The sequence below is a fragment of the Dromaius novaehollandiae genome, chromosome 2, assembly GCF_036370855.1.
Source record: "Dromaius novaehollandiae isolate bDroNov1 chromosome 2, bDroNov1.hap1, whole genome shotgun sequence".
In the NCBI taxonomy this organism is placed as follows: domain Eukaryota; kingdom Metazoa; phylum Chordata; class Aves; order Casuariiformes; family Dromaiidae; genus Dromaius; species Dromaius novaehollandiae.
The window spans coordinates 5983986-6001290 of NC_088099.1; the positions used below are offsets into that span (position 1 = coordinate 5983986).

Consider the following 17305-nt stretch of genomic DNA (forward strand, 5'->3'; position numbering starts at 1 on the left):
CCATCATGACTAGCTCAGATTAAAACTTTTATGTTTAGTCAGCTGAATCGTACTATCGGGTTCTAATAGATTTAAATATAAACTCTATCTGAAGTTAAGGAACATGTCTCTGTGTGCGTGTATATTCTACTGAGCATGGTGGGATCCTGATTTTGATCAAAATCATTCAGACAACAACAGAAATAGACCAGCGGGCCTGATTAAAGCAGAGTTAGAGGCTGCAGACCGTCAAAACAGTAAGGAGTTAAATACTGCTCCTAGATACATTCAAGTAAACTGCAGCTTGCTGCAGTGACTCTCTTGGAGCTTGCTATCTGGCCTGTAACCCACACATGCAGAATGCTGGTACAGGATGCTGTTTGGGTATGGAAAGTGTGATTCAGTCAACTGGATGCTGTAAATTGAGCAAGGCTTGGCATTATAATAGTGACAGATGTCCCTGCACTTCTGGTGTTAGCATTAGTATGAAACAAAGTTGGACAGGCTGAGATTGACCTCTGCAGAAGCAGTAATGAGAAAACTTTCTACTGCCATAGAAAGTACTACAAGAAATTGTGCTTGTTTAATTTTATGTCACTGATATTCACTTTCAAACTCCAATGTTCCTTCCTCCCCTTTCTATGGCAGAGTTTTTGAGGTCAAAATAAACAAGATTTTAAAACCTATGAGCAGATTTCATGGAGTACACTTCTGCTGAAGCAACCCAGCTAAGCAATTTTTTCTGATAACTGTCTGGGTTACTAAGAACATTGCAGAGTCCTTATTATAATCTTTACTTAGATGGAGCTGCTGTGTTTGTTGACATGTTAATGACTAGGGCTTGTACTTGGATTAAATTCAGAATGATATGTAGATCATCACCAGTGGTCCAATGCAAACATACTGGTATCAGTAGCAAAGGTCATGTTGTCCTCAGATTTTTGAAAAGAAGAATTATAGAGTTTCCTGAAATTTGTATTACATGACAAGTTAGATAAGGCAAGAAAGTCTTAACATTTCTTACAGATTTATATGTTTTACTTCCATATATTAGCATGTTCTTAGTAGAATATATACACTCTGACAAATTTTTTGTACTGCCTCATCTTTGTAGCTCATGAAGACTGGTAAGTCAATCCCCTCCTAATCATTAGGAAGAGGAATTCTCTATATGGAAGAAAGAATTGAATTTTTTCTCCCAATATCTTACTCAAAAATGTCTAATCTTTTTAATTATAGCTTTTTGCTGTTTACTGATCTCTTTGCAGCCACGTAGAACTTCCTTTCTACTGGCAGATAATAAAGCCTAATCTGCAACCATTAATGCCAGAAGGAACTGCAGACTTTATGAAGCTCAAATATAACCGAGACACAGAGTCAGCCTTCTCCCTGAATCCTAAACAGGGAGTTTTGCTTCCCCATGCTGATCATGAATTTGTTCTCACTTACGCTCCACGGGAGGTATGGCTTGTGATTTCTTCCTATCTACAGACTCCAGCTGTGTATTTTTATGAAAGTCATAAAACCCTTGCTGTGCAGCTTTCTGAATTAAGTTTAATTAGCTGGTACCATGCTCTGATAAACAGTATTCAAAAATGTAGAAAGTTACTAAAAGAAAACATGTTTTGATTGCAAAATATGAGCCAGCTTCTGATCTCATGCCATTTTTGGTAGATTGAACTCCATTAGCTTTATAGTGAGAACGTGGACACATCCTCATCTTGCTGCAGCTGGGCTGGCTGAAGAAGTTACCACTCTTACCACACTACCAGCTCCTCCACTGCCCCCTGCCCCTTCCCATCTGCTGGCTGAGCTGCTTTGGGGATCTGCCCCATACCTACTCCAGCCCAAACAGGCTTGGTTAGCAAACAGGGATTTTTTTAAGCTGTTTCCAATTGTATCTTGTTTGGCGTGAAATGGTCCTGGGAGCAGCTGTGTGGTAAATTTAAGAGGGGAGGGAGGTAGTAACCTTTGGCAGAGGAGTAGTGATATGCAGCTGTGGGTAAAGAGAGGTGTAGTGATCTTTAGATGCAGCTGTACCAGTGGACGTGGGACTGTTATCTTAGCTTTTGCTCTCTTGTCAGGGTAAATAAGAAGTATGAGCTCACTATATTTAAAGAAACTTGATCCAAACTAAGTTCAAGAGTGGAAATATCCAGTACCGTGGAGACTGACAGATGTAGAAATGCCTCAAATAAATGTGGAAGAGAAATTAACTTTTTTTAAAATACTTTTAAACAGGTTAATTGAAAAATATATTAATGATGTTTAATGATATTAATTTCCTAACAAAATGTATTGAATTAATGTATACATTTATATTAATATCTCTCTATAAGAAATGAATCCTTCACAAAACCCTTCAGATTTAAGGCTGTGTTATTCTTTTTTTTTTTTTTTTTTTTTTTTTTTCTTTTCCTGATCAGTTAAGTTAAATGCCCTGGCATGGCTGTAACCTTTAACTTACTACAGCAATACTAATCTCAATTTGTGGAGCCTTTGCAAATGCTTGTGCATAGTATGCAATATACTAGGGGAATAATAACAGGCATGTAAAAAATGAGTATTTGTCTTGGAATCACACACTATGAGATCAGAATCTGGCTTAATATTTTGCAGTCAAACATGTTTTCTTTTAGTAACTCTAGATTTTCAATATTGTTGATCAGAGCTTAGTACTGTGATGATGATTGTTCATCCTTTAAATATAAACTATTTTTCATCTCTATCTCTTTTTTTTTTTTTTAATATTCTCAATATAAACGATTTCTTGGCAATAAAATCCTTTGCTTCTTCTTTTGTATAGCTGAAGAGTTATCACAGTGTGATTCAGATGGTACTGAGGGACATCCCGGAATCACATTGGTAAGTTGAGAAACACTATTTCCCTGTAACAAGTGTAGTAACAGTTTAGCTATGATACTATTTTAAGTTACTGGGATTCTTTGTCTCTCTAGTGATGATAATAAAAATTAAAAAAAAAAAAAAGGCCCTGGACAGACAATTATTAAGGATTTTATCTACATAATAGTAATCCAGAGAGTGTCTTTCCTTCATGTCTAAACACATGCCTTAGCTCTGCCTGGGGCTGCACCTGTCTTGGAAAAATATAATATTGTCTTCATGTCTGTTAATTTCCCAGGCTTTCTGCTGAGATTTCCAGCAGTTTTTTCTGTTATTACTGTTTGTGACAACAGTCTACAACTTAAATACTTGTTCATGAGCAGACTAGGATGGCCAGAGTATGTCACTGGAACTTCTCCACTTTTTAGTTACCCCCAACCTGAGCTAGCTGCACACCAGCAGTCTGTAGTTGGGAAGCTTTCTATGACTTTTGCTTCCTGTTTATTCACTGTCTTGTTTATAATCTTGTTTGTATTGTTTATTGCAAATGTTTGTATGTTTAATGTTTATTGCTATTATTATTGATTATTGTTTAATCACATCTGCATTCTGTTTTAATTCCATTCTTAATTATAGTTTCCCAAGCAATCCAAGTTTCAGTTCTGTATCTCCAGACTTTGGGGACAGAATCTCAGTTTTCAAACTTCTTGATTTGTCTATTTAACATGGGAAGAAAGGATGGTTTTTCATTTTAGGAAACTGGATGGGTCAGATGTGATGAAACAAGTGAAGAGAAATAAAAAGGAAAGGAGAGCTGTATATGGAAAATACTAACCCAACAGAAAATGTTTGAAAACATTACGCGCATTTTAACTTGGCAATTAAAAGATGGGATCCACGGTGCATACTACATTCATGTGTCTAGCTAGCTTGGGCCATTTTCTTTTCATTCCAGTTTTACTTAATAGCTTCATAAGGGTAACGCCTGATTTACAGCAGTGTAAGATGCTTAATAATTCTGCCACATTTCCTCCCACAGTTTAGTAAAAGAATCAGTGCTTCAAAACATCCCAGAATACAAAGCAGAGGATGTAATAACAATGGAAATAGAAGTTAAAGGTTCAACAGAACCATTTCAGCTTCTTCTGGAACCATATGCCATTATCATCCCTGGAGAAAGTTTTATTGGTGTAAATGTGAGAAAACCGTTTAAGGTTTGTTTGCTTTTGACTTCACTGTTATCATGTGCTTTGTGTCGCTGGATGTCATAGGTGTTGTTAGAAGACAGGAGACAATCCACGTTACTTCAGGTTTTTAAAATATTTTTAAAGGAGGCCATGACTACAGGAGGAGCTGCACTAAAAGCCCACAGCAGGCCTCCTTAGCCCTACACTCCAGGCAGCAGGCTTTGTTCTTTTCTCTTCTCTCAAGGTTGATACCCCAGATTTCAGCCCTTCTTAAATGATTTTCTGAGTCATAAACCTGTTGCTTATCATTTTGTCATTCCTGTAGTGCAAGAGCTTTCCACCTGGGAGGAATAGGCAGCGGTTGAGTAAATCACTTCATAACAGAGGCCCTGTCTGTTCAAAGGGCTACAGCAAGCAGAGAAAAGGGTCAAAGCTACAAAAGTCATATATGCCTGCATATATGCAGACCTCCTTGCATTTTTCTCCTTACTGGTTCAGATAATTTCTGATTGCCCATTACAGAACAGAGTCCTGCTGCAACTGTCCACTCACTCCTGCTCCTCACTATAGACAGGGATCCTTCCAATCTTAGACTCACCTGGGAAGAACAGGCTTTGTAGCAAGAGCCAGGCATGAAGACATTTCTGATTTTCCCACTTTTTCCTTAAAGATATTTAGTTTCATGCTTACTCTTCCTAAAACTTCTTTATCAACTTAAGGCAGGCATTTCAGCCATTTCAGGAACCGGGTAGAGCTATGCATGTGCTGTAGGTAATTAAATCATTCCTTTTTTTCTTTTTTTTTTTTCTTTTTCTTTTTTAATCTTAAGAAGGTAGAAAGTTGAAATGTGTTCAGAGAAATGTTCTGCAGAGGGCAAAGTTATTTTCTGTGATGAAGAAATAATATCTGAATAGATCTGAAGAGCAGGCCAAAGAGTTCCAGAACTTGCATCTCCCTTTGAAACACATTTGAAACATTTGAAACACATAAACACCTTTCAAACACATAAGGCTGCTCTGAAAAGGAGAGTTTGAAGTTTAAGCTTTGAAGGTCTGTTTCATTTTGATAAAATGTGGAAAATAAACCTCAAAGGTATCAAATATTATAAAGTTTTCCTTGGAAAGAATGGCTAATGGCTAACTCTTCAAGTTTCAGGAAACACCAAATACTAGTGTGACAGTAGTCACTGAGGTTCATCTGACTAAATGTAGTTCTTTCAGCATAGATATCCATGTCTGAGCTACCTGCTCTGGGCTCTCCTGGTCTCTGGAGATCCGGTCAGCAGCATCCGGGAGGTGATTCATGTCATCCTTAAGGCTAAAGTGGCTCAGAGGAATTGCTCCCAGCATGGCCTAATTGGCTTTATCGTCAGTAAAGAGAATCTTAGGAGCTGAGATCAGATGTAGAGCTCTCACCGATACTGCAGATATCTGAAATCCAATCAGATGAATCCTACTTCTTGTTGTCCCTGTTTCAGATCGCAGAGGAGAAAGGAAAGGGAGGCTACAGCATATTATGAAAAAACAGTAGGTAGTTCACAACACTGGGTTGGTACTGTTCAAGTCAGAGATTAGATGAGGTTTTGTGTCTTCCCATTCTTACTGTACTCAGTTTATTCAAGATTATCAGATATCTGACATGTTGAAGCTGGACTGGAGATACATTAATTTGTCCTAGTGCTTTGTGGTGATCAGGACATGGCTAGTGTTTGCAGTCAAAGTTGTGTATATGGTCATGAGACTTAATACCTAGTTTGCAGTGTGTCAGTGCTTTCAGCAAATTGACATGTCGTTATGAACGTTTAAAGTGCATTATTTAGCTCATTGATTTTAATTGTTTTAGATGTGGAATAACAGCAAATCGTCAATCAAGTATACATGGGAGAAAATCATTGCATGTGATATAGTGGAAGTTGAACCTTATACTGGATTCATAGGTAAGGTTTCTGTGACTTGCAAGTATCAGTTAATGATAAAAATATTTAAATTGGCATCAGCAGAATAGAAAAGTCATAGAGCACTATAATGCATGTCACAAAATAGGACCTGACCCCAGTGAACTGGAGTCAGTGGGAGACCTACGTTGGCTCCAGGAGCTTCAATAACAGACTTACAGCAGGTTGTTTCTTTTCAAGAGTTTGGGGCAGAACTCTGAATTTTTCTATTCTAGATATGACTGAATGCTGTGAATTTGAGCTGGCAATTACTGGAGGCAAACCTGGCTGTGTCAGCCATAACCTGCATTGTAAAATCGAACACTCTTCAGAGCCAGTGGTACTGCATGTTGAGGCTGCTTTTAAGGTGAGCGACCACTTCAGTGTTGCAGGATGGTTAGCTGCAGGGCCTGCCTATTGACCACATAAAGGTTTTTGCCTCTTGAAGGCCTTGAAAATCTAGGACATTTACAAATAGAAGGTGTTTTTACTGTCTAATAACTATTAAGGCAATGTTGATACTGTCGTGACCATAACAATTTTCCTGTATTACATGCAATACATTTGTCTTCTGCCATTTTATATGAAGTCAGACATTAATCTTAGCTAATGTATGCTTTTTAATCAGGCATTTTTGGCAGAAATGTCAATTTTGACATCTGTTTCCTGGTATCCCAGGGTCCGCTTCTTTCTATCAATATTCCATCGCTCCAGTTAGGTTTGATTAAGTGGGGTGACAGCGTGTTAAGAACCTTTGAAATTCAAAATCTGTGTCAGCTGCCAGCACGGTGGAGAATGCAAGAAAGCCGGGCTTGTCTAGCTGAAAGGAATGAAGAGGTAAGTGACTACCATAACTGGCTATACTCTCCCTTTAGCCATTTCTTTCTCATTTTTAGCAGCTGTAATGTTCATTCCAGAGATCAGAAATTCTAATTTATGTGACTTATTATGAAATTGGTTCTGCACAGTTCCGTAAATGCACAAGTTCTTTTGAAATGAAATACTGCCTTGCAATTTTTCTGTGCTTCCATTTCTTACAAGTCCCCTGCCAGCCTGATCCAGAGAGATATGGAGCATTTCTTTTATGATACTTCAGCTGCCACTGGTACTAGTGAGGGGGTAGGACTTTATCAGAACGGAGGCTGCTCAGCCCTCTTCCCACGCTTACATAGAAGAATCTCAGCACATACTGAATTGGGCCTTTTGGCTGTGAACAATACCACTGAAAAATGCAAGTGTGTCCCCAAAATAACCTCTTACCACAATCAATACTAAAACTATAGTTTCTTATTTTCTAGACTATGATGTATCAAATATAATCCATTTCTGTCCTTCACCTCAGAGCTCATTCCATCATTTCATATGAAATAAGTAAAGCAGCTTGGAGTTAATGCTGGTGGCAAAGAACTGACTCAGAGCTGACATCTGCAGCCAGTAGCATATTCCTAAATACTTTGCTTTATTATTATTATTATTTTATTTTGATTATTTCTGGCACATGGTGGGCTCTGCAGCTAGGTTTTTCTTTGGTGTTATGCATTAAAGGGAAGTGAGGAAATCTGGACTCTGGGATAAGTGCTTTTTGTTGTAATGAAAGATCAAATTCTGCCTGTAGGCATCTTCACATGATTGCCTGTGCAGGCAATTGAGTTTACTCGTTTCATGGCAAAATTGGTCTAAACAGTGTACAGAAGTTCTGTTTTTCCAGACAGACTGTAAATATTGCAACTGAAAGAGGAACTTAAGTAGGAACTTCTTCTTGACTGTCTCAGGAGATGGAAGCCCACAGGAAGTTTTACTGTATTCTCATGAGTTGTTCAGATTATTATTATTATTTTTTTTTAACACATCATGCAGGTATTTCACTAACTTTGTGTGACAGTTAATGGCAAAAAAGAGAGGATTTATGAATGGTGGTTATGGCAGCCTTGCAGAACAGTCATGTGTGTGTGTCTGCCTGTCCCTTTCCCCTCAGGACAGTTATGGTCGGAAGTGCCTGATTAGGGATAGGGGTGTCCTGTAGTAAAACCTATCTTTCCAGCCCTCAAGCCCTTCTTTCTCCCTTGCTTATTGTCCCCTAACACTCCCAACACTCCTCAGGATCCCAGAGAGATTTTAGAGACTTAATCCCTTCAGTTTATCATCCCAGAGTCCCATTCCTGCCCCAATAAAGATCAGAGATCAAGTCTGATCCCACTCACGCTCTTGGTTTCCTTCCTATCCTTCTGTCCAAGAATCTCCCCAACTCATGACACTGCATAGCTGCCGCTCAGCCCCCCTTTTGGGAGAAGAGCCTGCTGCTGACCACTCGTCTGTCTGTTTCCTCTCTGTTTCACAGGTATCTCCCTTTACCATTCATCCATCTGCTGGAGAAATACCTCCTTTGGGTATATGCAGTGTCTCAGTTCAGTTCACTCCGTTGCTGTGTCAGCGTCTCCAGACAGTATTAGAACTAGAGGTCGAAAATGGAAAAGGAAGGTAAGGGGAAAAAGTAGTGTTTTGTTTTATTTTCCCTGAGGTTCATGTGTGATTTTCACTTTAGGTAGTTTTATCTGCTAAAATAAAAATATGTAACAGAAACTCAGAGTAGGATTGTATAACCTATCAATGAACTACCCAAACACAAATATTGCTAGATAAACACAACCATCATTCTTTCCAGCACACTGTTGTATGTCTAGCACATTTCATTAACGATAACAATAGACCATCTGTGTGTTTATTTCCAGTCATCTTCCTGTTTTTGTTGAAGTTCAGACCCCCCAAGCATGTCTGATGTCCAGTCATCTAGTAATCACTGAAATTTATACTGGAGTTCCTGCCAAAGCAACCATCAAACTTTTTAACCAGATACTGCTGCCAGCAAAATACTTATGGGGAAAGGTAAATGCCTTTCTGCTAAATGAAAGATACAGCAGGGACAGATATTGTAATTTCTGTCGATATAGAAATGTATGTGGTATGCCCTTTGAGCAGTGATTCCTATTTACTGGATTATGAGAAAGATTTAGACACATCTTTTCTCCAAAGCATGAGCCTTTACAAGAAGATTAACTACCAGTTGATGTTAATATGCTCTTACTGTCTGTTGATCATCCCCGGGAGAGTAGGTGGGTGGAGATTTGAGGGAAACAGGATATAAGCTACCAGCATATTAAACAAAGTATCATGACAGTTCAGGATTTGCATTTAATTTGGTAGAACAAAAAGACAATGGTGCTTTTGAATTTTAAGTGTCTAAATTATGCTTAAATTCCACATTATCATTATGAGTGGAATTCAGCTCACAGATTAAGACACCTAAATTTAATGTCTGTATGCAAGCTGCTGTGTGAACTCTCTTTTTAGTCAATAGAAATCTGGGGAAGAAGTCAGTCACCGGAATATAGGTGTCTAGTGTCATTTTGGATGCTGTAGGGTGTTCTGCCTGACTTCCAGATGTCACTCAAGAAGCATGGTCTCTTGTAAACCCTGTCACACCAGCCAGCCAAGCATGTATGGCTTAGATACCCTATGTGCATGTGTTTAGGCAACTGGATCCTACCCTATCTATAAACAACAGAGTCCAGAGAACTATTCAGCTCATTGTAAAATGGATGCCCATTTTGGTTCACAGAATACTCTCCAGAGCATACTGACTGCATGTCCGTTGGCTACAGTGGAAGATTTGATGCCCAAGTCGTATATATACACATACACTTAGGTGACTTAACCTATAAGCTGAATCCTACTATCAGTGCTTTAGTCCCTCAGATCCACTCTGAGATCCACTCAGGGTTCAATTCAGTTGCCCACATAAAATCATTCAGCACTATTTGACATGTCCTAAGGTTCTCAAGGCATCCTAACAAGGCGTGCAGATGTGATATAGGACTTGTGGGAAAAACTTCTGGAGCAGCTGGAGGATAGGAGGGATATCTACAGCATTTCAAATGGTATCTGATGTCTCTGTGTGAGCTGCTGAGTTTAGCCCTTGGATTCGTGTCACTTAGGCAAGCTGCCAATACCAGGCTTGTCTCTGTAGTCAGCGGAGAGAGACAGGGCACCTCTAGGACCCAGCTCTGCTGTCAGGCAGATTGACCCAACCCTGGAAAAGCTTGTCCCTCCTTTGTGACTGTGAAGGAGTCTACAGCACCTCTGCTCCCAGTTCAGATGCCTCAGTGGAGCACTGCAAGTCATTGGGAACGGATCTAGGGAGGAGTATCTAACCAACCATGGGGGAATTGTAAAGCAAGCCTCATCTCAACAAACTGTATGTGTTGCTACCTGAAGGTGTCCTAAACCTTTGAATAGTGTAGTCCTCTTCAACCTGAAGAGAAAATATGGAAGAGTCAGGAGTTAATGAACTAACAGAGTTAACTGAATGCCTGTCCTCTCTGTTTGGTAGCTCATTGGAAGTCAGGCAGCTTTCTGCTCTGCCACTGTCTCCCCGGCCAGTGGCACCTTAGGCCCAAATGAAGAAAAAGAATTGTGCATAGAGATAACAGCCAACATCATGGTAAGTTTAAAAACGGATGCAATATCCTCAAAACAACAACACTGGCATTATTATTGCACTTCCATCTGGCAAAAGAAGCATTTTTATGTACAAAATACAGTGCTCCTTTTCATACAATGTGTCTGAATTTGCTTGTCTTAGAGATAACTGTTTGAAGGCAAAAATGAAACTAGTCCACATGGCATGCAATTCTGTACTCTGCCTCTTTGTTTCACAACTATTACTTCTTTCTTGGATGCCTGTTTAATTACTCTTAACGTTTATTACTTTTTCTTACAGCATACAGATCCTCACTTATATGATTATCCCAAATAAAATGTAGCAGATTGGCACATGTATAGTACACGTTTGGTTTTCTGAATGCCATTGGGCTCATGACATTTTGGTAATGGAAATCACAGACAAAAAGGGGATGGTGGGACTGCAAAGTTAAAAAGCCCTGAAGGCTGTAGATCACAGAGTTCACAAACTGCAGGAATCCAGCTATAGACTTGATGGGGGCGTTCAAAAACGTGACGTAAGGCATCTAAATGATCTAAATCCCTATAAGTGAGGTGTATCAGTTCCCATTACAGTCACTGGAGATCTAGAAAAGTCCGACTTTAAAGCCACGTAGAAATAAAATCTCCTATTTGGAAGATTATTTAAGCATGACTGAAAGTGCTTAATGCTTAGAGCTTCAGCACTTGCGATGTAGAAAGCTTTGTGCTCTCATTAAATCTCAGGTGATGCATATAAGCTTTCTGTTATAAGTTTTGGCAAAGAGGAGTTAGGATAATGTAAAAAGAAGGGAGAAAATCTGTAAGCAACATAAGTATCTCCCAAACTGGGTAGATACGACACCCAACTGCCTTTTTCCTGTAGCATAGGGATAAAACGACTAAGAAATTCCTGTGGTATGATACCTTTAACTCTGAAAAGAACATGCTAAATTGGTCACCTTAGGGTATAACTGTAAATTTGTCTTCCTCCATTTATTGACTACCAGGGACTTTTTTGTCATTCGAACTATTCTTGATGTACAAAAAGCTAAAGGAACAGGTCAAAATCCATATATAATTATACAACAGAATCCACTTGCACAAGCTTTTTTTGTTTTCCAAAGAAGTGTGTCAAAAATCACTGGTGGAGCAGTTTTAGGTTTATAGACAGGTCTTGGTACAAAGCCAAGAAACATCCACAACTTTTTAACTTGTTATCTACTTCTAAGCAAATTCAGTAAAACTTTTCAAGTTTCTGCTGTGGTTCTGTTTTTAATCCGGTAAGGTTTATACATGTTTTCTAAATAATTTTCTTAATGAGACTGTCTTTCCTCTGTGGCCTTTGCTCCAGTCACAAGGAAGCATGATTTTTTTCCTATCAGGGTGAGCTGAAAGACCTTGTCCTTTCCTGTAGCGTAGAAGACATGATTGAACCCCTCTTCCTGAGCATTTCTGGAGAAGTGAAAGGACTGCAGGTCAGCTACTCAATACCTTGTGAAAGTGGAGCAACCAGGTAAATCAAGGAGTTATTAAAATCATTCCCTCTACCTGTTTGTGAAACAGTTTTAATAGATGCAAAGCAGTCACCTATCTGTAGAGTACTCACCTATAGCAAGATGTTCAGTTGGAGGAAAAACACCTGAAGAATGCCATTGGGAGAATAACATTCAGTAAATTCACCTCTCTACTTCTATAGCAGCCTGATACAATATAGATCCGGCTTCATATGAGTAACAGTATTTGGAGTCAAAAAAAAAAAAAAAACCCCAGAATTTCATGATAGCTCAAAGACCTTAAGCTCTTCAATATACATATCTCTTTGCAAGGTCTTAGTGCTGTCATTTCATAAAGTGGGGGAAACAGCCATGGCACCATATCTTAAGGCAGATCACAGCAACACAGCCTAATTTTATGTCCAAACTAAGTGTTTCCATTTGTAAGCGCAGTACACGTTTTTACACGTGTCTTACTCTATGAAACTTAAGCAGATCTTTCTGTGTCTTAGGCTTCCGGATTAAATGAACAAAAATTACTTTTTCATAAAGCAAATAGACAGTGGAGGGAAAAAAATGTAAGCACACTGTTTTCTATGTGAACTTTATCCCTCCTCCTGCTACGCGTAGGCAGCAAGGACAGTAAAAATATGCCAGAATCATTCACTGAAGGGGACTATGTGAAGAGAAGGTACTGGGTTTGCACCATAACCAAATTCAGCATCTTGATAAGCTCAGGAGATGACTGACAATGAGCACTACACCGTTCTCACCGCTGTTTAGCTGAAACAAATTAAAATTAATGCATGTGAGTTCATTAATTAATAAATTAGCATGAAATTAACTGCACATCAGTAAAACTCATGTTCATGTGCTCTGTCTCTTCTCCCATGTGCTCCTGGCACTTATAACCTGACAGGTGCTGTGATACTTCTGTGTATAGAGAGCAGGAAAATTAATTTCTCCCTGCTAACAAAAGTGTGAGGCCTCTGCTGCTCATCACATGTTTGTGAGGAACAGCTATTCCCTGCAATGTCAAAAATTGGTAAATTGAACTCTTGGATATGAAATATAAACAACAGAATTATACCCAAGGTCACGTGTTTTACACCATTAAGTTTTCTTGTTGCACCATCAGACCTGATGTTAAAGAAAGATGAATATACTTCTCTTTGTCTTGTTTTTTTTTCTTATAATATGTAGTATTTTAGAATATGCTTCATCTTTATACATTCTTATGTAAGTAAAAATGACTCCTTATTTGTAAGTCAGCAAGTTATACAGCATAAAAGTTCTAACCAAAATAAATCCTTACAAGAACAGAAGTGAGAAAACGAAAAGCAGCTAATGATGATGACAAAAATCTTAGATCGTGTGGTCCTTTTACGCTCGTCATTGCAAACACATTGCATAGTGCACACTTTCAAATCTATAGCATAAGAAAATGGGACTGAAGTTTTAATACTAATGTTATTTCTTTTGATAGTGAGGAAAGACAAATGCTACAGAGCCCAGGTGATCTTCTTTTGGACTTTGGATCTGAGGTTGTATTCAAAGACATAGTAAAGCGTCAGCTAATTCTTACCAATCATACTGGAATCAGTGCTCCATTCAAACTAGAAGCTGAGTATTTTACCAGCTATTCACTTACTCCAGAACAAGGACTCTGCCCGTAAGTCTTGGCTTTCTATGTAATGACTCAAATACTAATGTAGATCTGAATTAAAATTGAAATCAGGGTAGAGTGCTATTGTCTCGGTCACAAGAACCACTTTCTGCAATACTCTAGTGGTTATTTTAAGATCTTACTCTGACTGTGATAATGAAATTTGCTGATGAGATTTCCTGCAGAAATGGGTAGCCGGCAATGCAAGGAGGAAAGATTTAGCTGGTGTAAATAGCAAAACACTACTTGTGCCAGTGGACGTAAATTGGTTTATACCAGCTCTGTTATGGCGGATTGTACAGTGAGTCTTACAGCTCTAATACATTCACTTTTAAGGATGTTACTTTCAAAAAATATCTTGTAATAGTCCTCCTTTAAGCTGTAATGGGCACTGATGTCGGAGTCAAGCAGAGCTAGCTCTTATTTTAGCAGAGACCTGCTCATCTCACAGAATTGTCATACAGATCTTTTATTTTTTCAAGCTCCCCAAACTACCTGGTGAAAAGGAGAGGGCCCATCACAAGACATGCAGCCAAAAGAGCACAGTCAGGTATGAGAATAGCTGTTTCTCCCCTCAGTGAAGAGAACAAAAAGGCCAACTAACTAGCATATTCAGCATTAAATGTACCAGTCAGGTACATCATTGCTGTTTCATTCTTGGAGTATCTGATTAAGTCTACACTGCCAAATAATTTGATCCCCCAGGTCACTCTTAAGTTTGAATGTCCACATGACATAAACATTAGGTCAATCCTAAATTTTATTTTTTTTTTAAATAAACCAAGCATCTGAAACAAAGATGGGTGGTTCTGGTGATAGCTCACTCCCAGGACCACTCTCAGCACACGGTATGGACAATACTGCATAAGATCTGGCTCTCTCCTTCCTACACAGTCCTCCAATGCTGCTGCAGCAGGTTTTGCTCCCTCAAACCCTTTTGTATACCTTCCTCACTGTGAAAAGCTGCAGCACAGCCCACCCATCACTTCAGATATCTTATATTAAAAATAATGTTTGGAGCCACGTGGAATCCCAGGGGGAGGGGAGTCAGAGCAAAGTGCAATATAGTGTGGATCTGTCTTGTTTCCAAAATAAATCTTGGACATACTGCTAGCTTGTCATAGTTTTTGGTGTCTGTTATGAAGGCAGAGCTTTTTCAGCTGTTGAATTAGTCCTTAAAATTTGAAAAAGTCTGGTCTGACAGATTCCATGCAAACCTATTGGTTTAAAAAATAATGTGACTCAGTGTGTGGAAAGGCTTTGCTCCTTGTAATTCATTCTTTGTATTGAAGAGCACACAGATGTAAACAGGCAGCTGCTAATAGAAAGATAACCAGTTAGCACAAATCCCAGCTTATTTTCCTCAAATTGAGGGTGTGTTTTCATGTAACCAATTACTGCCCTGCATCTCCCAGAGAGTCCTGGCTCAGGTTGTTGGAAGCGAATCATCTATGAAATAATCTCTGTAAGAACTGAGTCATGTAAAAAACAGATTAAAACCCACTGCAGAAGGGAACTGGAATAAAAGTGATTTAAACGTGCGGGCTGTGTAAGTGATCCCAGTTTCGTTGAAGCTGGTGGGGCTAAGCTGATTAACACCAGCTAAAGATCTGGTACTGTATTTTCTTTGAAAGACTGACTTTGTTCCACTTCCTAGAACTCTATCAAATGTTTCTTTGCTGTGCTCCTTCAGTGTTTGCAGCAGCAGTGCTGTCTCACGGGAAGGGAGTAGCTTTCCATATACAACCTTCCACAGGAACTCTGAAAGCCTTCCAGCAGCTAATCATAGAAATAACAGCTTATAACAACATGTGGGGAGAGTACCATGATGATCTTGTCTGTAAGGTAGGTGGGGCTTCTGTTTTAAGCGAAGCATTGCTATGGCAGGTTTGGCACCAATTATATTTCCCAAATTCCTTTCATTGCAATCTCCTTTCATACACGTTTTCAGTTTGGTAGGATTTCAGTTAAAATTCAGAATAGAAATTTCCAGACCTCTGAGAACATGTAACAGTTGTTTGCTCTTACGGTGCATGTTTTAGCGTTGGGGTAACATGTTTCTCTCTTGGGAGCTTTTGTGCTTCTTTAAAATGACTGGAACAGTTCTGATTTATAAAATCTGTTTGGTAACCAGCCAGTGCACTACTCTGCTTTACAAATACAATATACTGCGTTGTGTGGAGCGGCCCCAGGGACGCAGATTAATGAATGAGGTATTGCATTCTCCTGCAGAGAAAAGCTTTCGTTAGCGTATGACTTACGTGCTTTCAGGAGAAATCGGTCAAAATATTTGAAAATCCAATTGGGTTTCAAGACATAATTTTGTAACCCAGATACCAAAGCTTTGTTTTGATTCTAATAGCAAACATTCATTTTTAATAGGTGGGAGACTTGCAACCTACATTAATTCCTTTACAAATGACTGTGAAAGGCTGTCCAATTTTCCTGCAGATGACAGGACCACAAACAGAGCAGCCCATAATCAGGTATAGCCCAAAATACTGTCAGAGAAGACAGTTAAATACCACTGGACTATGGCCAACATATACACCTCTGCCCATCTTATTGTGGTGCAATGAGAAATACAGCAAAGCGACTGTCAGAGTACAGTATCTGCGTCTATAACAACACTATATTTGCCTCCCCCAGTATGATTAGGAAAGGATCTGCATACAAGTCTTCTCAGGTATACCAGCAATCGCTCTTCTAGTCTTGCAATTCATAGGAGTTTCTATTCCTATTGATTTTTGTGGGGATGGAAATGAGTAAATGGTGGCAGTCCTCCCATCATCCGCAGTACAGTTGGAAATCTGTCCACCTGGACATCTGCACCTGGAAATCTGTCTCTGATGTGGGACACACAATATAGCCATTTGCTGCTTCTACCAGAGTCTTTCATAAAAGCTAACTTCACATGTGCACCCTGAAACATCTGAGGCAACTAGCAAAATTGGAAGAAAGAGTCTGATTAAGTAAAATAATACTACTTCCCATTATTGGCCATACCTTACCAGTGCAGCCACATATGTGTCCACTTTTAAACAAACCTTTAATGAAAAAAACATCTCAGACATTCACTTCTTTTCTGCAAATACTAACAGCAAGGTTCCCCACCTCAGGTTTGGCACTCATGTCTCTGGAGGGTATCATGTCTCCCGGAGTGTCCGGCTCAACAATCCCACTCCCTTTGGTAAGGCTGGCTTTTGTACAGCAAACGTTGACACTTGCATTGCACTGCTTCTGGTAATGAAAACATAACAGCCCATTAACATGTTAATTAACTGACCTTCTTGTTTCATAATCAGGATGGTTGTTGTAAAGACAGTAATAGTACAAAGGAGAGCATCTCAGCTGCTTTCTGGTTTAGCTAGTGCAGAGCAATAGTGGATGCTGTCAGGTCTTTATCTGTATTTATTGTTATGGCATTGTGCATATTAGTCTGTTTCTGCAACAACAAAGCAGGTGAGCTTCAGTCAGAGGGTAGGGGAAGAGTATAACTGACTCAATGTATTATTACTATGAAAGAGCAGCACATCCTATGCTGGCATGTCTGGCTTTTCACTCTTTATTAAAAGGATGGACATTCAGGGTTTCCCATCCTGTTCCATGAAACTCTTAAAGCACCAACCCTGCCAAGCAAATGTTCTGTCTGCTTGTTAGTGGCATCATTTGGCTTTTCTCTGTTTAGTCTTTTTATCTCTGGGTCAGACTTTAAGCTCTTCAG

At 39.2% G+C, this 17305-nt stretch overlaps 1 protein-coding gene across 1 annotated transcript in view; it reads left to right on the forward strand.

Moving 5' to 3' along the window:
• The window catches only part of DLEC1 (DLEC1 cilia and flagella associated protein), a 40277-nt gene that overhangs the window by 12152 nt on the left and 10820 nt on the right, over positions 1 to 17305 (forward strand). The window contains exons 14-28 of the mRNA XM_064505693.1: positions 1248 to 1440; positions 2786 to 2844; positions 3863 to 4037; positions 5853 to 5946; positions 6180 to 6310; positions 6622 to 6780; positions 8282 to 8421; positions 8673 to 8826; positions 10331 to 10441; positions 11805 to 11935; positions 13402 to 13587; positions 14064 to 14131; positions 15275 to 15426; positions 15964 to 16067; positions 16701 to 16771. Of these exons, the coding sequence (XP_064361763.1) occupies positions 1248 to 1440; positions 2786 to 2844; positions 3863 to 4037; positions 5853 to 5946; positions 6180 to 6310; positions 6622 to 6780; positions 8282 to 8421; positions 8673 to 8826; positions 10331 to 10441; positions 11805 to 11935; positions 13402 to 13587; positions 14064 to 14131; positions 15275 to 15426; positions 15964 to 16067; positions 16701 to 16771 (1928 nt within the window). The remainder of the gene's footprint in view (positions 1 to 1247; positions 1441 to 2785; positions 2845 to 3862; positions 4038 to 5852; positions 5947 to 6179; positions 6311 to 6621; positions 6781 to 8281; positions 8422 to 8672; positions 8827 to 10330; positions 10442 to 11804; positions 11936 to 13401; positions 13588 to 14063; positions 14132 to 15274; positions 15427 to 15963; positions 16068 to 16700; positions 16772 to 17305) is intronic.